Source organism: Rhinopithecus roxellana, chromosome 21, assembly GCF_007565055.1.
Source record: "Rhinopithecus roxellana isolate Shanxi Qingling chromosome 21, ASM756505v1, whole genome shotgun sequence".
In the NCBI taxonomy this organism is placed as follows: domain Eukaryota; kingdom Metazoa; phylum Chordata; class Mammalia; order Primates; family Cercopithecidae; genus Rhinopithecus; species Rhinopithecus roxellana.
In genome coordinates this window covers 36,852,439-36,872,424 of record NC_044569.1, presented here as the reverse complement: position 1 = coordinate 36,872,424, position 19,986 = coordinate 36,852,439, and the positions used below count along the sequence as shown (strand labels likewise).

The 19,986-nt window shown below is 48.6% G+C and overlaps 1 protein-coding gene across 4 annotated transcripts in view; it reads left to right on the top strand.

The window, feature by feature from the left end:
• The window catches only part of MBP (myelin basic protein), a 154,035-nt gene that overhangs the window by 16,447 nt on the left and 117,602 nt on the right, over positions 1–19,986 (top strand). For all 4 annotated transcript variants that reach the window (XM_010355241.2, XM_010355240.2, XM_030925734.1 and 1 more), the window contains exon 2: positions 9,510–9,594. In XM_010355241.2, the coding sequence (XP_010353543.1) occupies positions 9,544–9,594 (51 nt within the window). In that variant the 5' untranslated portion in view covers positions 9,510–9,543. The remainder of the gene's footprint in view (positions 1–9,509; positions 9,595–19,986) is intronic.

Sequence of the window (19,986 nt, the reverse complement as noted above, 5' to 3'; positions counted from 1 at the left end):
ACACTTCTGACCTGTTCCATGAGAACCTAGCCCATAGTAAGCACCCCATCGATGCTGGGCTGCTACCCAAGCTTTCCTGAGCCCAAATCTAGTTCTGTTCAATGTATCATTGTGTCTCATGCTGTGTCTTCCGCCCTCCTTTTCTTTAAATATAATTGTAAATTGCTATCATCCTTTGTCTTTCTAATGTGTCTTGCAAAGTTAAGGACTCACCCAGTAAAATACTGCACACCCATGTGAAGACATGGGGCCCCTCAGGAGATCAGCTCACAGCCAGTTCTTTTGTGAGACCATGGTGAGGTTAATGACCACATATTGCATTCTTTTCCTTGATTAGAACCTGGAGGGCTCTGGAAAATTCCAGAAGGTTCTGAAAGGCAGTTGCCCAGTAAAATAACCACACACCTATGTGAAGACGTGGGGCCCCTTAGGAGATCAGCTCAGAGCCAGTTCTTTTGCAGGACCATGGTGAGATTAATGACCACACTTTGCATTACTTTTCTTTATTAGAATCTGGAGGCTCTGGAAAATTCCAGAAGGTTCTGACAGGCAGTCGCCCAGTAAAATGCTGCACACCCATGTGAAGGTGTGGCACTGATCAGAAGATGGGCTCTGAGCCAGGTTTTCTGTGAGACTGTGGTGGGGTCTGTGGCCACAGCATAGCATTCTTCTCCTTGATTAGAATCTGGAGATTTCAGATCAACCACTCTACTTCCCCATGATAGCAGCAGAGCCGAACATCTTTCCTATCATGGACTCCGTGATGGGAATCTGGGTTTTCAGGAAGATTCGGTTTATTTTAGCCAAGACCCAAACGACAGCTCTTATGTGTACGCATGGCCTGAGCCTGGGGCCAACACATTTGTTCCCTACACACAGACTATCAAGAGCCATTGTGCCTGGTGGCAAGGAATGTGTGAGTTCCTCTGCAGGTGAATTCAAACATTGTCCCGTTCTGTTAACACCAGCCCTGGCTGTAATGCCTGAAGTCGGTGTGGTTCCTCTAGTTACCAAGACCAGGGCCTGGGGTCATGTTGACCCTGCAGATGGTGGTATCAGCAAAGGCGTCACTCCCTGCCACAGCTCAGGAGGGACATACAGGTGGCTACGGAGGATCAGCTGGTACCGGCATGTAGTGTTCCTCTGACTTGACAGTTTGTAACCCAGCGACCTGTAAAATATGAACCAGTGGTTTCCACGGCAGCTCCAGGAAGCCGCATCCACCATCGGGGCTTTACAGATAAGGAGGACAGAGCCCACGTCCTCAGAGCAGGCAGGGAGAGGAGGAATAGGAAGGCCCTCGCCCAGGCATGTCTGCCCCCAGGCCTTCCCCACTTCCTCCCTGTGGCCCACAGCTCGCCCCATCCCAGCTGCTGGCCCCTGGGTTGGGCGGCTTGCGCATCACACACTGGGAAAGGGGGCTCAGCAGGACCTGACCTGTGTTCCTATGACTAAGCCCCACGTGACTGCGAAACTACCAGGGATCCCACCGGCCGCAGAGCAAGGGCGTGTCACATGTGCCTGCATGACTCTGCCCTCCCCGTGCCATCCAAAGGCCAGTCCCAGCGTGACGGTGTTGGCGTGGCTTGTCAGGACTTACACGGGAGGAGCGGTTTCCTCATGACCTCGCTATTTTTACACAGAATTTCGTAACTCGCCATCATGCTGCTAAAGCTGAACACCATGCCTGTCATAAACATGTGGATACATTCACAGGAAATTGCAAATGCTAATCTAACTGACACATGGATGAGCTATTCTTTGATCTGCCTTTTCTTCCCACAAAATGCTTTGTTTTGGTTTAGACAGGTGATATGGTGGCAAGCTGGGAACTCCGGAGCCAGTAATTTGCTGCTTGATTCTGATAATGGCTTTCTCTTCTCTGCAAAGTCAACTGATTCTGTAAGCAGTAACTTCAAGGGACCACAATCAGCTTTCCAGTAAACTCCACTTTTCTGTAATTCCATCGTTTTCTTTTAAAATGATTTTTGATAACTTTAAGGCAGTGATAGTCAGTGCCATAAATCTCCTTGAATCTGCTAAGCCAGAAGAAAATGAAGGATGGTGATGACTAGTTTACAAATAATATTATCGGATACCCCAGAGCAAAAATCCCCATCCCAGGAAATAGAGAAGCTACTTTCTTATCAGGCACTTCTCACACGGGGGAATGCAGATTGGGGTTTTTGGAACTTGCTTTGCTTGCAAGTCCTGTGGAGCCCCTAGCCCAGGGCTGCCTCCTGAAAACTGCCAGGAGCCTAGGTCCCCCAGTGTCTCAGGGAAGCTTGCTCTAGGACAGACATGGATGCCTCAGATGAGTTTTGACACTGTCCTTTGCAGAGATTTCCAGGCTTGCGGGTTGTTGTTCCTCTAGGGCCCCAACCCTCTGGAACACTTGCTCATCGGCAGAATCAACTCACTGTTCAGCATGGGCAAAGAGCAGTGTCTGTGTCCTGTGGTGTAAGTCGGTCCCCCACCTCCCCATGAGTGCACCCGTGCGTTGGCAGATTCTGTTCTATTGGGTCACTTCATGCCACACTCAAGCTCCACTCACGGCGTCTGTGCGACAGGGCCTTTGCACAGCCATGCCCTCTGCCCGGAACACTTTCCCTCCTCAGCACCTTCACCTGCACCTTCTGCATTCTGCAAGTCTCCACTTACTTCCCACTTCCCTGCATGTTACCCCCTAGGGCTGCTGCGAGGCGGCACCACAGGCAGGCATCCTGAAACAGCAGAAGCAGCCCCCCACCATCCTGGAGGCCAGAAGTGCAAGGTCAAGGCGTTGGCAGAGCGGGAGCTCTGCAGGAGGCTCTGTCTTCGCCTCTTTCAGCTTCTGGTGGCTGCGGCAATCCCTGGCATCCTTGGCCTTGTAGCCATGTCATTCCAAATCTCTGCCTCCATCGTGCGTGGTGTCTCTCCTTGTATGAAATGCTGTGTATCTATGTCCAAAATTCCCTCTCCTTGGTCAGGCACAGTGCTTCATGCCTCTAATTGCAGCATTTTGGGAGGCTGAGGTGGGAGGATTACCTGAGGTCAGGAGTTCAAGACCAGCCTGGCCAACATGGTGAAACCCCATCTCTGCTAAAAATACAAAAAAAATTAGCCCGGTGTGGTTGCGGGCACCTGTAATCCCAGCTATTCTGGAGGCTGAGGCAGGAGAATTGCTTGAACCCGGGAGGTGGAGGTGGAGGTGGCAGTGAGCCAAGGTCACGCCATTGCACTCCAGCCTGGGCAACAAGAGCACAACTCCATCTCAAAAAAAAAAAAGAAAGAAAAGATCCCTCACCTTTCTCTTGTGAGAACATCGGTCATTGCATTTAGAGCTCACTGTAATCCAGGATGACCTCATCGTAACTTGAGGACATCTACAAAACCTTCCATCCAAACCAGGCCACCTTCACAGGTCCTGGAGTTCGGACTTGGACATACCTTTTAGGTGGACGTGATCCACCACATATTATCCTGGGAAGCGTTTCTCGACCTGCAGGGTCCGGGTTCACGGCCACCCACCTGCTCCTAGGCATTCTCCAGGCACACGCCTCCCCTGCAGAAAGTGGGCCCCTGTCCTGGCCGGCCCGTCTCTCTCCCAGAGCCTCCCAGATGGCAGCAGCCTCAAGCTTGTGGGTGGGACAGAGTCCACAGTGAGCTGGAAACAGAGAAGGGGGAGAGGGAGGGAGATGAGGAAGAGAGGGGTCTGACCCTCCTCCCAATACAAAAACCTCAGCTTCCCCTTTGCACTGATGTTGGAAGAACTTCCCGCGTCTCCCTCCCCTTTATGGGGTCTGCACCCATGCGTGAGGGCTGGGAAAGCCGGCGCACCCAGTATCAGCGGCATCCTTCTCATGTTCAGCTTGTCACAGTGATGAGCACGCCATCAGGACATGTCCGACCTCCCGCAGGTGTGTGTGGAAGGTGGAACAGGATGACGGAAGGAGTGTGCAGTGCACGCATCTCAGAGCTTTGCCGCCACCCGCCTGGGCAAAGCCAAGTGCGTCTTCTTCCCACGCCTTGTCCTTGGCTCTGAAATCGGCCGTTTCTTTTTGCCGCGCGCGCACGTGTGTGTGTCTGTGTGCGCCCACGTGCATGGTGTTCATTTTATTGGTTTTCGGTGATGTTGGTATCTGTGTACTATGCTCCGAAGACAGAGTGTTACAACAATACTTTTGGTCTGAGAGATAAAAACGATTGTCTACGGAACACAGGCTTCAGTGCTTGGGTCCTGATAGAACGAGAGGAAGAGGAATGGAGGGACGTGGGGGGAGAGAGAACAGAGACAAGGATAGTGAAAGAAGAGAAGTCCCGTCACTTGGTTTCATTTTTTTCTTTTAGGTATCTTTGGTTTGATTTTATATATAAGTTGCTTGTTCTTTGAAATCTGTTCTCCAGGATTTCTTTTTCAAATGTCGAAGAAGGAGGGTTGTATTCTCCGCCCCTCTGACTTGAGGCTGTCACTGCCCATGTTGTAGGGTGAGGGGCTTGTTTTCTCTCTGCAGGGAGGGTGGGCGGTGTCTACAGCTCTTCCTGAGCCTGCCAAGCCAGGGCGTGGTCTCCCAAGCAGTTACCAACCAACGGCTGCGGGGGTCACCAGGCCTTGGCATGTGGGCAGCAGTTACCAACCAACGGCTGCGGGGGTCACCAGGCCTTGGCATGTGGGCAGCGGCCCTGGCGAATCCCGCCCTGGGTGCTGGCAAGGAGGCAGAGGCCTCACAAGACCGAGTGGACCTGCCCAGGGCTCACACGACCCCAGGGCTCTCCCGTGGGGGTCTCCTTCCTGCAGCCCACAGGCTTCTGCTGCTGCCCCTGCCTGGCCTTTAGCGTCTCTACAAAGGGGCATGACAACCCTTTGGAATTTCCACAGGTCCAGTGGTTTATTCAGGTTTTCCCATTCCTGGGATACTGGATCTGCACCTCTCTCTATCTGAATTCCACATGGTATCTCCATCAATACTTAGCACACAGTTGAGGGGTATACCCTGCAGCTCTACACGATACAAATGTTTTGCTAATAGGCCTAAACACCAATGGAGTGCAGAGAGCATATGAATTCCACGCCATCATAAATTTGACCTTGCATTATGGCACCTGACATGCTTGTCAACTAAACCCTCAACAGGGACGATGTTCGCTCCTTACATTTTCGCAGGTTTGGGAGTGGGAGTAAGATGATTTGGGTAAACAAGTGCCAACTATCTAGGAAGACTGGCATTGAGGTCCTCTCTATCTCACGATGCATTTATTTCAACAAGGGATTTCACAATAATCCCATTGTTTGTAAAATTGCACTAGAAATTATTTCAAAAACAGCCAGTTTCACATTTTAATATTGGAATACTTCTCTGGCATTTGGGGCATGGTTTCTCATGAATGTCCTCTTCACTTTTTTCCCTCTTTCCTCTCCTCCACACCCCGGGCACTTTGTGTGATCTTCAAGCAGCAGCAGCTGCATTTCCCCTGTGCCTTAGCTGTGTGTGTGGGATCAAGAGCTTTGTTGATGGGCAATTGTAGGATGTAACTTCTGGGCTTCTCAGGGAGCTGGTATTTTTAGCCCTTTTTCTTCCCTTGACCTTGTCGGGTGTGGAGTGGATGCATCTAGATGTGGGAAGCCATCTAGAGGTCTCTGAGCATGTGTAATAGTAAATAGGTAGCGATGTTTCCACAGCTGCTCACCACCCACCCAGGGAACTCTGGACCTGGTAGAGGGAAGAGGAAGGCAGAAAGCAGGAAACCCCTGCAGCACACCCCAACCCTAACCCTAGCCCCGCCCGGCCCTGCAGCCCACATGGGCTTCATTCTCACCCCAGTGCAGAAAGGCAAGTTTTATTACCTCTACTTTATGGGAAACTGAGGCTCAGAAAAGTGGAGTCTTGTTCTGCGTCACCCAGATGGAACCTGGAGTGAGACCTAGGGCTCACCTGCCTGATTTTCACTGTAGAAAGTCAGAACTACCTAGAGAATGAAATCAGTAAAATACCTAGGAACAAGGTGTTTGCTCCCCAGCATTTCAGCTGGGAGCTATTTCCCTGCACAGATAGGCTAATGAGTTTTATCTATGCTGAATTATCCTATGGCTCCACCAAGGTGACATGTAGCCTAAGCTGCTTTAGATGTACATTATTAAAAATGAGAGCCTAACAGTTAACAACAGTGGACTGCTTCCTAGTAAATCTGGATGACTAACTTGGCCTGTGCCCAATGTTAACCGTCAAGGTAACACTAAGTGTTGATAATCACACAGACATTATCAAAATGTCCAGTAATCCCAGTGGCTGGAAATCGGATCTAGAACTGAATACCAGTCCAGAAGTCTCAGCGGTCCTGATGGAATCTGAAAGTCTGTCCCTCCCACAGCTCTCGCTCAGTTCTTTCTCTCTCTCTTTCCTTTTCTGTGAGTTTACAAAGCCTTCTTTAATTACCCCAGAGATGCTTCAGAGTCAGCTGGCTTTCCTTGCAGCATTTCACATGTTTACCCAATTTTTCTCTGGCTCTCTCAATTTGATTAATTGCAAAAAACGAAATAAAAAAGATCTCCTGCAAGCATGCAGCTGCTTTTGTGTGCAGGTGGATCTTTTCAGCACATTACAGAGACCAGCTGCCGGGCTGAGCTCTTAGCCCTGTGATAGTGAGAGCTTCATCCTTCTTGAGCTCTTCTCTAAAAGGCAGACTGGGGCAGGGTCAGAAGCTAATAAGGCAGACTGCCAGTCACTCATGATTATCAGCCAGATGCTCTGTCGTTCCCACCGTAATGCTGTGAGACACATCTCACTTACCAGTGCTCGGGGCCATTTCCATTAAGAGCTCTGATGGGGGTTCCCACACATGGAGTTGTCATTTTGTTCCTCTTCTTTTCCTGCTAGTCTATAAATTTTGCATTTAAGGCTAGAATTAACCAACCCTCAGTGATCCATATAAATATTCTTTATATTAATCTGAGAGGCCAGTCAAATGCAAGTAAGTAGGCTTGTGTAGTCAAATCCAACGAGGTATATTCAGAAGTCTGATCTGGACTTGAGTTATTTTCACCGATTCTGTGTCCAGTATTCTTGAGTTTTCTAAATCATGATTAAGATCAGTCATCCCAAGCGTAACCTAGAGCTGTGCTATGAAGCGTGATAACATTTGATCAGAGCAAACTGGCTTGGAAGAAACACAGCCCCTCTCCGAGGAGCGGTTCAGCACCTTGTGAGCAGATTTCAGCTGCGTTCAAGAGCCCTTGGCCCCAAAATAGCTCTCTCTGTCTACCAGCAAGTCCCAAAAGATTTACATGTCCCACGTTATTCTGATTTGGGACAAGTCCTTGGAGCTCTGTTTTCTGGAAGGAGTGAGTGTTGCATGTGGGTTTGCCTAGTCCCAGCGTGAGGAGATGGGAGGAGAAGGGTGACAGGTGGATGGAGCCAGGGAACAGGAAGGGGACTGGGCAGGCGAGGGCTCTGAGGAGGCAGAGGTGAGATGATGCCTGGGCCAGGAACAGGCACTTGGAGAACACAGCCGGTGACAGGAGGTTCTTTATGTCTGGACAGGCAAAATGCTCCTGAAGGTCCAAGTTGTCAGCCTTAACTAAGGGCAGTTACCTATTTTTGCCTGTGTTTCGCTTTGAATAGACCACTTCTCATTTCTTAAACAGAAAGATGGATTGAGAGATATTTGACGTGTTTTTATTCTGTAACGTGTGTCCATCCTGCAAGCTCTTAATATTTAGTTAAAACAGCACCACATGGAATTAGAGAGCCAGAATTAGAGCGGGAATGACAGCCCCTGTGTACCCAGGGGTCAAAGTAACATCTCACGAGGAACACACCCATTCTTTCTTAAAACAAGAACACGGTGAATTTGGCCTTTCCCTTGGTTAACCCACTCTTACCCAGTAAGGCACCACACCTGCAACAAGCCCTCATTTCCCAATGAGAAGATTGCCCCTTCAAGGTTTTTTTGGTTGTCCAATTGAAATAAATTGGGAAGGTAGAATCGCACTGGACACCGAAATCCTCCGCAAAGGTAGCCTTGCGTTTTTAAAATCATACGTATCAAACTTATTTTTTTCACTCTCATGCCACGAAGCATGGGGAATGCACCTGATTCTTGCAGGTGGGTTGTGTTCATATCATCACTACAACCGCATCTTTGATTTCCCAGAGCATCATTTGTGGGCACTTTGACCTAAGTTGCTTCAAGTACACGTTTTAAATCTCCCTGCGTGAGTGCCTCACTGGCAGTCTTATGGCGGGCCCCAGTTTCCATCACACATCATGAAGGTGGGTGGGGTTTTCCCTCTGCCGTCGGCTGCTAGTCGTCTCCCACACAGTGAGGGAGGCGGACTCCGGGATGGCGACTGTGCTGTAGGCGTTTGCTTCTCTTCTCCGCAATCCTTCCAGCGGCTGTGGGGTGATGGGGTTGCCCGCCTGCAGAAAAGTGTCCTCAACCAGTCCTCCTGAGCCACCAAAAAGGGACCCAGTAACGCGGGACATGGAAAAGCTTGGCTGTCGGGCAATTCTCTTTTCTAAGGAGAGACTTTTGAGGAACACAATTTGCATTGTGTTCGGGCGTCTCTATTATTTTGGAGAGTCCCCTCTCCCCACGTTCAGAAGATGGTTCATCTTGTTCCCTCTCAAGGAAAGCTGTTCCTGGTTTTCTGCAGGAGAATGGGTACTCACACCTTTTTGCAAAAGAATACATCCATCATGGAAAACACGTCGTTGTCCTTAAAGACTCTGATCACCTGCAGCCAGGTCTGGGCTGATGGTTCTAGTGGCCCTCAGCTGAGGGACCCCAAGGCCAGGCTACGTCCCTCAGGAAGGCTGGAAGGAACAATTTGCTTGGAATGGGTGTGGCTCAATTCTTCCATTCTTTGCATATCTTGGGGAAAAATCATAAATGTCTTGCTAAAGTTTGGGTTAGAAAATAAAAATGAGGAGTAACATGCTTTTTAAATCCAACTTTATCTTCCCTACAAATTCTGCAGATTCTTTGGACGCTTGTCGGTTAAACTGTCCTTGGTCTGACGTTGGCTCTTTCTGTGCTCACGTGGTTTCTTTAAAGCAGTGAGCATGAATAGCTTCTTACTACCTTTTCGTTTTAGAAGAATGTCAGCACCTTTCTGACATCTCAGCTCATCTCATTACAATACACCTGAGTGTGGGATGCAATTCTCTGTGTGTACACATATGTATGGATGGATAGATGGATGATGGATGAATAGACAGATATTTCTGTACATATACACAGATCTGCAGGATTTCTTGAGACGGGTTGAAGTGTGTTACTGAACAGAATTTGGATGTTGGTGGGGTTCTGTTTTCTAGCTCTTTGCATGGGATCGAAAGATAGCATTTGTTAATAAGATGACTTGGACGTGTCTCTTCTGTTTTCAGGGCCTTGGTTTCCTCTTCTCAAAAATGGGCATTATATATATATATATATATATCACAGGAGTGTCTTTCTGATGGAAAAACAACATCGAAAACTCTAAGAGCGCTAGACTTAAGGCTAACACTTTCTTTCCCTTTCTCTTTTAGCCTCTGAAGCCTCTGAAGAGCTGATCCATTCAGGATGGGAAACCACGCAGGCAAACGAGAATTAAACACCGAGAAGGCCAGTACGGTAAGACAGGAGCTGATCCTACAAACGCGCATTTCGTTTTCTTATTAAACACAAATCCCTTGGTGTGTCAGAGGCTGCGGGCTTAGGCTCTTGCTGCCATACTCTTCTCTGACAGCTGGGTGGAAGCCTGGCCCTTGTTACTACGATTAATTATTATTAATTTATTCAGGAAGATTGCATGGCAATAGGTAGGTCCTGACCTTGCAAAGAAATAAAGGAATGAAGGAAGGGAAGGAGTTAGGAAGAAGAAAGAAAGGAAAAAAGAGAAGGAGAAAGAGAAAGAGGGAAACGAGGAGGAGAGGAAGACGAAGCAGTCCTTCCTCTTGGTCCACGTTCTGTGATTGGTCCTTGGAGTTATCAAGAGGCTCTCAGAGAGGAAAGAGATTGTAAATTCCTTTGCTCTCATGCAAAAATACTTTTGAATTTTTTTAACATTTTTATTTTTTCGATAAAGGTATTTCCAAACTGCATTCTCTCTAATTAGCTACTGGCTTGAAAGAGCATGACAATGCACACCGATTCATGAACGGTGAAACACATCAGATTTTCTTTTAGCTCAAAAACCTAATTCCATCTACTAAGGTCCCACTCCTTCCTTCTCACCCCCATGGAGTTTGCCTCTGACTTTTCACTCTGGTCTGGTTCTGGAAGAACTCACACTGAATCCCAGAGGTCTGGAGAAAGGACGGGAAGTACTTGAGCTGTTTCTTTGGACCTCTCGTAAATCGATACTCTCCTTTCTCCTGCGTGTGGCTACTTGGTTCCTCACCAGTTGTCCTTGCTTTGGGGTCATGCTCTGGCCTGAATGTGTATTGGAATCTCCCAGAGACTTTTCAGACCTGCCAGGGTCTCTGCCCTCCTCAGATCCCAGTGCAGCCGTGGGCATTTTTCAAAGCTCTCCAGGCTCTAGAGCCAAGGTTCCAGGTTCCTCCTGGTCCCATGTGTCTTGTACTTTGGCTGCCAGGATTTTCCTCTATTGATTGCATATTCACCCTCCTGCCTCTCGAACTTCCAGGAAGTCCTTAGCACAGACTAAAGTCCAAGGTCCTCAGCCTCTGGCTCGGGCCCTTCTTCAATCTGCCTGTCACTGGCCTTTCCAGTGGCGGCTCCTCGACAGCCCTTTCCTCACCCTTATCAGGGAACATTTGGAAAATACAGTTAAACAAACAGGAAACTGCAAATTCAATATCATTGGAATCCTTCTGGCTAGTAAGAATTCATCTTCTTTGTATTTCTAGTGCAGCATTCGGCCATTGTCCGCCTTATTTGAAGGCATCGGCTTCCTCTGTCCGATTTGGATTCTCTACATTGCCTTTGGGTCTCCTGTAGTGCCCTGAATCAGAGTTCTGGTCCCTTTTCCCACTGAGACGCTCAGGACAGATGATCCAATGATGTTGACAAGGACCACAAATGCCCAGGGGTCCAAGCTGTCTGTCTCTCGGCCTACCCCTGTCTCTGCACTGGAGAATCATTTCAGATTGTGAGGAATAAGCCTGCCAGTGTGCACAGAACTGTGGACCCACCCTAATTTGTATGGGGCGGCCCTTGCTCTTGGTCCACACTGTGTGGTTGGTCCTAGAAGTATCAGCAGGTTCTCGGAGAGGGAAGAGATTATAAAAGTCCTTTGCTCTGATGCAAAAATACTTTTGATTTTTCAACATTTTTTATTTTTTAAACATATATATTTTCCCTCAAGGGAAAATATTCCATTTCGTTGGTACTTTAATTCCAACATAAAATTATGTGTGCTCCAACTTGAGGCAGATGTGGTGCACTAGAATGTCCAGCTGCTGAAGATGGGCTAGGGTTAGGGTCAGGGGAATCCCCGACTTACACCCGGAATGCTTTAGAAATGTCCGCGGAATTGAACGGAATTGAATTTCAGTCTCCAGACCTCTTCACTGTGGTCTGTAGTGCATTTTTATTTAATAGTAATAATAAACTTGGAAGAAATGGGGCCTTTTCTGATGTGTACTTTAACTCAATTTCTGTGTCAGCCACAGGAGTAATTTTCCATGATTTGCTTTCAAATCATCCATGGAAGGTGAATAGGTGACTATATACTGTTCCTGTGTGTATTTTATCTTAATTAAAGTGATAAACAGTATTTAGTTTCTTACCTAAGGATTTAGAAAGACTGACTGTATAAATATGTAAATGGTTCTAGTCAATGTCGAATGGGGGAGTTGACTCATTATGTTAGTCAGCCCGAACTGTATTACTGATAAAGTCAGTGTTATAATTAGCAATAATGACCACAAATGTATTAAGTTACTAATTTGTTAAGAACATGGCTTGGATACAGTATCTGCACCAGGAGGATTAAGTTTCAGCTAAAAGTGAAAGTGGAAAAAACAGCTCTGCTCAGAGATCTCTAGGCTGTTAACACTGGTGGTATTTTAAGTCTTAGAATAACTAATTTGCAACTGCAGTTTCAAAAAACCTCTCTGTGGCGTACAGTTTCTTTCCTGTTGTTTGACACTGTAAAACACCCACATATGTTTTTAATTTGTTTAATGCTATCAGAGTAAGATTGTTGAGCCATAGCAAAGTCCATACTTAGGCTTTTGTTTTCTGAAATCACATGTTTAAAGTTCTGATCATTTAAAAACCTCAAAACTTGGAAATTTTAAAACTATGGTTCCTGTAGGTGGTTTTAAGAAGAGCTTTTTTTTCCTTTAAACTTGATGGGAAGTATTTCGTGCCCTCCCAAGAACATGCCCTGTGATGCTGCATAGCTTAGTAGAGCGTTTAAACTTGAACCACAAAAGAAAACGTGATGTGAGCTCCAGCCATGTCGCCTACCACTCTGTGGATTTCTGTCTGTGATTCTGGGAGTCATTTTTCTCCTTTAGGAGAGAGTCAAGGAAAGCTTCTGTCAGTTTCAGGTGCTGGTTACTGATCTGTCAGCCGGGAGGGACAGCTGCAGCGGGGGCTGCCCGGCCACCCCACACACGGCCTCTACGGAGCCGCCCCACTGCCCAGCCCCGGCTGCTCAGGGCCGCCTCCTCCCCGCCCTGCTGCCACCTTCTCCACCCCTCCCCACCCATACCCGATGCCTCTTTCCTCTGCCCTCACAGAGCCTGCAGCCGAGTGCTCTGATACAGACGGTAGTGATTTGCTAATCATCTGACTTCTTCCCCTCCGACATCAAAGAGGGAACTTTCCTCTCTCTGATGCCTCCATCTCTAAGCCTGGAGCATCCCCAGCACATAACTGGCTCACAGATGTTCGAAAGAGTAAATGAATCATACCTACTTCCTAACTTCTTTCTCACATAAAAGCTCAGTTTCCTGAGCAGGCTTTGGGTGCCGTTGGCTGCTGGGGAGGCCTCGTCCGTTGCCTGCAGGAGCTTCCAGTCTCCTTTGCAAGTTTTGCCCTCAGTGACTCAGGGCTTTGAAATTTGCTTCTCTCTCATCCCGAATAAGCCACGGCAGGATGTCAGAGGAAGCGAAACTAACTAAAAGGTTAACTGTGGAATTTCTCTGATGGGTGAACAAAAAGACACTTTTCTGGAGTTGCAGTGTTAGTCCAATCTTGTGGGGCACAGGTCCCTGGTAACCAGTGGTTGAGCCGCCTTCCTGGGCCAGTCGAGGGTCAGAACAGCAGACGTCAGATTCAAGGAGAAACACTCCGCCCATCAGAGGATTGGGCAGCCTGCCCTCCTGACGCGTGATTCACTCATGTGGATGGAGTGTAACTTCCTCCAGGCAGGCTCAGGTTCAGTGCACAGCTCTGCTTCTCAGAAACGAAGAAACTCCTGTTCTGCCTTTGACTCCCTATGTTTTTTTTTAAGTTGCAGGGAAATTTGGTTTCCAAATAGTTCCGCCTCACTAATTTGCCAGCTTTTTATCACTCTGCCCATTTTGTATTTGGTTCTCTGTCTTACTACAGAGCTTGGAGGAACCCAAGAAGGAAAGGGTACCAGCTGCCCTGGAGAACCCAGGGACGTGCCTCAATGCCGGGAGGGGAGCAGGGGGCAAGGCTCACCCACAGAGGGACACCCTGTCTCGGGTGGTCTTTGCCTGCCTGGCAGTCCTTGGGCCTTAGGACATAGACACTTGGCTTCACTGGCTGCTGGAGGAATTCACTCCTTTTTGAGGAATTCACTCGTTTTTGGCACTGTGAATGAAAGGGGCTGGGCAGTTACCTTTGGGAGGGTCAGAAGTGTTCAGAACAGTGCCCTGTGCCTAGCCAGGCTGCTCGTGGCTTTTCTCCCTGGGCTTTCTCTGAATGCTGTGGATCTGTTGACCTCTGGGCTTTTGCTCTCTGGGTTTTCTGGTGATCACTGAGCCTCCTGCGGATGATTCACCTCGTGTTCAAAACACCAAACGAGGCCAGGTGCGGTGGCCCACGCCTGGAATCCCAGCAGTGTGGGAGGCTGAAGCAGGCAGATTGCTTGAGCCCAGGAGTTTGAGACCAGCCTGGACAACAAAGTGAGACCCTCCCTCTACAAAAAAATCAAAAAATTAGTCGGGTGTGGTGGTGTGCACCTACAGTCCCAGCTACTCGGCAGGCTGAGGTGGGAGGATCACCTGAACCTGGAGAGGTCGAGGCTACAGTGAGCCATGATCACACCACTGCACTCCAGCCTGGGCAACCAAATGAGACCCTATCTCAAAAAAAAAAAAAAAAAAAAAAAAAAAAAATGCACACACACACACACACACACACATCACATTCTATCTAGACCAGTGCTAACACTGTATTACTGCCTCCTGTGAGCCAGGGACTTTGCAGACATTGTCTACATTGTATGTTGTACGAGTGCTTGGGGCTGCCATAACAAAATGGCACAGACTGAATGGCTTAAATGACCGACATTTCTTCCGTCACAGTCCAGAAGACTGGAAATCCGACAGCAAGCTGCCAAGGGTTGGTTTCCTTTGCAGCCTCTCCTTGCTTGTAGACAGCATCTTCTGTCTGCATCCTCCAGTGGCCGTCCCTCTGTGTGTGTCTGTGTCCTATTCTCTGCTTAGAAGGATACCATCATGTTGGATCAGGGCCACTGTACTCCAGTGGGACCTCATCTTAATATCATGGCCTCTTTAAAGGCACCATCTCCACACGCAGTCACATTGTGAGGCAGTGAGGGTTAGGACATCCACGTGGAGATTCGGGAGGAGCACAGTTAAGCGTATCACATGTGTTACTTGATAAACCCCAGCAGAGGCTGCACGGTTAGAGACAGTAGAGAAGGAAAGCCCTGGGACTGGCATTTGCCGCCACGTCTGACACCTCCCGGGGAAGGGACTCCACGCCAGCAGCCACCTGCAGTCTCTGCCCTGTCCTCAGGAGACAGCACACCTGGTTTCTCTTCTGCAGACTCGGGTTGGACGCTTCCTGTGCAAAGTTCCTTCTTCCTGCCTCCTGCCACAGGCCCCAGCTGGCGGCTCCTCCCAGGGCAGGCGGGCATCTGCAGAGCGCTCATCTCCCACCTGCTGACTCGTGGCTTTGCGCAGCCCTCTCCATGCTTAGGACCCTCAAAGGGTCATCTTCATTCTCACAGGGACTAAGTCTCAGAGCTGGGCCAGGCCTGCCTAAGGCCAGGTAGCAAATGGTGGGGAAGCCAGAGAGCAAAGCCAGGCTGGGAGCCCCAGGTGGCGCAGCTGGGCAGACCAGGCCTGGAACACCAGGTGGCACAGCCGGAGAGACCAGGCCTGGAGCCCCAGGTGGCACAGCCGGGCAGACCAGGCCTGGAGCGCCAGGTGGCACAGCCGGGCAGACCAGGCCTGCAGCCCCAGGTGGCACAGCCGGGCAGACCAGGCCTGGAACACCAGGTGGCACAGCCGGGCAGACCAGGCCTGCAGCCCCAGGTGGCACAGCCGGAGAGACCAGGCCTGGAACACCAGGTGGCACAGCCGGAGAGACCAGGCCTGCAGCCCCAGGTGGCACAGCCGGGCAGAAACAATCCCTACAGGGAGTGTCCGTCTTCTAGTGGCCACAGGAAATGAGGAAAGGGACAGGTGAAATCATTTTAATGTCTTGTCTTTTCTTTAACCTAAGAAACCCCAAATGTCATGTAAGCATAGAATCCATATAAAAATTGTTCATGAAATGGTTTACAATTCTTCTCCCATGAAGTCCTCACACTCAGGGATATATTTTAACTCATGGTGCAGTGTGGCCTGGCTACGTCTCAGGTGCTGGGTGGCCACACGTGGCTGGGACCATAGGTCTGGGCAGCACAGCTCCAACCCTGGCCATGCCCACACACCCTGCCATCTATAGCCAGGCAGAACATGCTGAGACGGCCTGTATAGTGTATGTCATGCAGTTCACCATCCCCTTTGTGCATGGTACCCATTGCTTGATAAATCAGTACTTTCTAAAGGAGTCAGAAAAAATGGAAAATTACCAATATTTTTTCCTGAGAGATGCTTACAGTTTCAGTTTTTCACACACTCCCCCTCCCCTTGTATGAAATGAGTTAGGATTGATAAAGATGAGGAGGAGGAGAGAAGGATGCAGGGGAAGATGGAAAGGATGGGAAAGAAGAGGAGAAGAGGGAGGGGGAAGGAGGAGGAGAGAAGGAGAAGGAAGAGGGGGAGGAGGAAGAGAAGCGGGGCGGGGGGGAGGAAGAGGGGGAGAAGGAAGAGAAGCGGGCTGAGGGGGGAGGAAAAGGGGGAGGGGGTAGTGGGCCAGGCTAATAAACGCAGTTGTAAGGGCTGCCATGGATAAAAATGCAGTGCAGAGGAAGAACCAGGAACGGCCCGTTTAAATCTGCCCAGACTCAGAGGCCGTTTAGGGCCAATGAGTGATGTTTCCCAAGGTGCATCCACACCGCCGTCCAACTCTACCCTGCCTTGGAGGTGCCTCAAAGCCCTCCTAAGCCCTTACAGCAACGTAAAGGCTCAGACCTGGGACCTTAGCACCTTAGCACAGGTTCTGAGCCAAGAGCTGTGGCTGAGTCCTGCAGGTGTCATGGCATTTATCAAGTTGTCTTGCCACGAATTTTCTCTGACAACAGACAGCCTGTTTTTAATTCATGAGTGGATCGATCGTGCTCTTTCCAAGTGCAAGTGAAAATTAGTTGTTTAGGAATGTTTGTTTGTTCATTCCTGCATTCATCCATTGCCACACACACATATTAAAAATACTTTTTATTGAATGCCTATTCTGCATAGGACACTGCAATAAACTTTGTGATTGAAAATTCCGGCTTCACCACCAGCTAGTTAGGTGATCTTGGGCAAGTTAGTTTCTCTCTGTGTGCTTACTTAAGATAACATGAAACGATGATAACATTATATAAAGTAAGTGAGTCCACATGTGTTGTGCACTTAGAACACCCCCTTGTACATAGTAAGTGGTATGTGTTGTTTGGTGTTACTAATTTTCTTCTTATTGCTATTATTTAAAAAAAAAAAAAAAGCGTAAGTCCCTGTATCTGTCCTCAGAATAGCTCACAGTCTAATCAGGAGACCAACAAAATTACAAAACCACATTCAGAGCAATGATGAGCATGAAGAGCTCCGGACAGAAGCAGGGCTCCCTGGGGCTGTGGAGCCCACAGGCCGGCAAGAGAAGCTACAGGGAGGGCTTGTATCAGAGGGAGAGACAGCGGTGTCCTTCCCCATCTCCCAGGGTTGAGACAAGCATAAGCAAATATTTAAATACTGTATTTTTTTTAAAAAAAGACTTGATTTGGGGCACCTGCTGCAAACCTCTCCCACTCAGTATCGCCAAGGCTGTAGGGTCTGGTTGTCCCCCGACACTGGCTCCACCCAGTCCAGCTTCACCCCAAGAAGAGCTCTGCCTTCCAGAACACCTGGCTCTGCATACCCACCCAAATGTAACTCACAGGGCGATGGCTGGGAGACAGCCACCCTCTGTGATGAATCTGCATCACTGTGTGAGTGGCTGGCAGCTCCTTACACATCCCATTGAGATCTCCATCTCTGAGAGGATGCCCGCTGGGTGAGGCTGCAATTTATTAACATAGGTTGGAATCGTCTCAGGCTGTGTAGAAGACGTCTGGCTCTGCAGATGGCCCTGGCTGAGACTCTGGCTCCCGAGGGTAGCTGCTTTCCTCTTGAATCCTGGAAGCTCTAAGCTCCCTTCTCCCCTAGGACATCACCCAGAGCAGCAACGTCCTGCGGAAAAGAGTGTCAGTGGCATCTTTTGTTACACAGAGGAGATGGGATCCTTCCGGGTGACTCATAGCTGAGAGGGAAGGAGGCAATCAGGAGAGCCAAGAAGAGAGATGGGTCCCAGAGGGGAAAGTTGTCCACAACAGGAAGAGCTGCCACAGGGCTCGCCTCTGCCCGGCCCCTGCAGACCCCGTCTTCACAGGGTGGAGAGCTGGGGTCCCAGCATCTGTGAGCCGTGACCTTTGGGAATTCACCTGAACGATTATCCAAAGGATCAGGGTGGGGGAGCCCCTGCCCCGAGTTGGCCCACAGTGGGGCTCACTCATGTTGCCCAGTTGGGGGAGTGTCTGTGGAAGGCTCCAGAACAGGCCTGGTCTCTGGGGACCCTGTACCCTTCCCAGGTGCTCCCTGCTCCCCCACTTCCCACCAGCCCAAAGGAGTGGGGTTTGTAGTGGCCTTGAGTCACTTGTCAATATTTGAATTCTTTCACTTGGTTTTTTGAACACTGCCTCGGTTCACAGGGGAATGAACTTGAAGAAGAGAGGGCTAAAGATCTTATTATTTCTTTTTCTCATATGAAACTCGCAAGGCTTGCTAATTAGAAACCGTAAACCAGGAACCTTGAAAAATAGAAACACAGCCTGTAGTTTATCTTCACACGCGCTTACATTTGCCCAAAATGAGTGAAATCAAGTGGGGTGCTCCTACAACCTTCCAAAACCTAACAAGCGATAATAACTCTGAAAACCTGCTTTTCGTCTGCGGGTGGGCTGAGAAAAGCTGGCCTCTGGGCTTTCCCTGGTCGTAATATCTGGCTCAAAAAGGTTCTACCAAGATGCCTAGCAATATTTCTGGATTTTTCTATTTAATCAGCTTAAGAAAAAAGATACCACACTTAAAAACAAGATCTGAGGGCCTGCAAAATCGTATCTGAATTTTCAGTGGAGAGTAACTTATTGGTCTGTTTGGTGTTCCAAATTAAACAGATTTTTTTTTATTTAAGCTGCACATCAAATCTAAGTGCAGACAGGAGGAATGAGGCGCATGCTCTGTACCTCTCCAGGGGTAATCACACCCCCTGCAGAATCTGCTCCATATTTAATTATCATTAAAACCCAACTCTTTCTTAATGACACTCTCCAGATACTATTAAAATGACATTCTGAGAAATGAGACGTTTAGTTTGCAAATATACACAAAGGCATTGAAGCAATTCAGCTCTTTCCATCAACATGTAAACAGAATCTTTCACTTTGACGGGAAAAATGCTTTTCCTTTAAAACTACTGACAACCCAGCTGTGAAATGTCACTGACTTCTTCCAACTAGGAGTTATTTTCTCACGGCCATTCCTTTATGGAATTATAAATCCTGCAACATTTTCTCCTGCAAGAGCTTGTCAGGGTATTTAACATCTTCCGTGAGTTCTGTTCTTGTCATACCATCCGCAGAAATGAAAAATAATTATATTTTAAGGCATCACTAGCTCACAGCTGCTTTATGCAATCATCTCTCTCCACAGTGAAATTAAGTCCAGGGAGCGTAAACTTTGTTTTTGCTGATGGAGGTGTCCTCAGGCCCAAGTGGTCCATGCACACAGCGGGTGCCGATGTTGAGGGACTGTTTGTTAAAGGAATGAATCCTGACTGCCCAGGGTGTCTACGGAACATCTCCAGACATGCTCCTGCCCAGAGGCAGGTCCAGACGCCACAAGACTGGGTGACATCTGAGGACATCAATGTGAAGAGGGCAGGAAAAGCCATCCATCCTCCCTGGAGAACAGCAGAGGTGGGACTGAAGCCCAGACACGTCAAGCCTCCAAGACAAACCTCCAAATCCAACATGCTGTCTGTCCCTCTCTTACACTTCCTCTTGCAATTATGTGTTGAAACCGACCCCTGTCACCATACCTGTTTCACAGAAAGGAAAGCCTGATCACTGAGAAAGTCACTTCCTTCCGGTCATCCAAACCCATGCCTGGATTGCTGTGACACGGCTGTCATGCCATTGAGCGCTCAATTCCCCGGGAAATGTTTCCTTTCTGATCTGACTCCAGCGTGCTGGCAATTGACAGACCTATTCGTGTAAAATTTCTGTTTTATAGGTAAGTCACATAAGCAGATTTTTTGAGAACTCATGTAATTCTTAAATTAGTCATTTAATATATGTTTAAAAGCTTAGGGAACTGAAAAGTAGGGGCTAAAGACATTCACCGATCTCGCCTGACGCTTGGACACATGCAGGCACTGAGCAATGCCTGGAAAATCCTTAGATTGTGTGGGTGCCGACAGGCTTTTTAT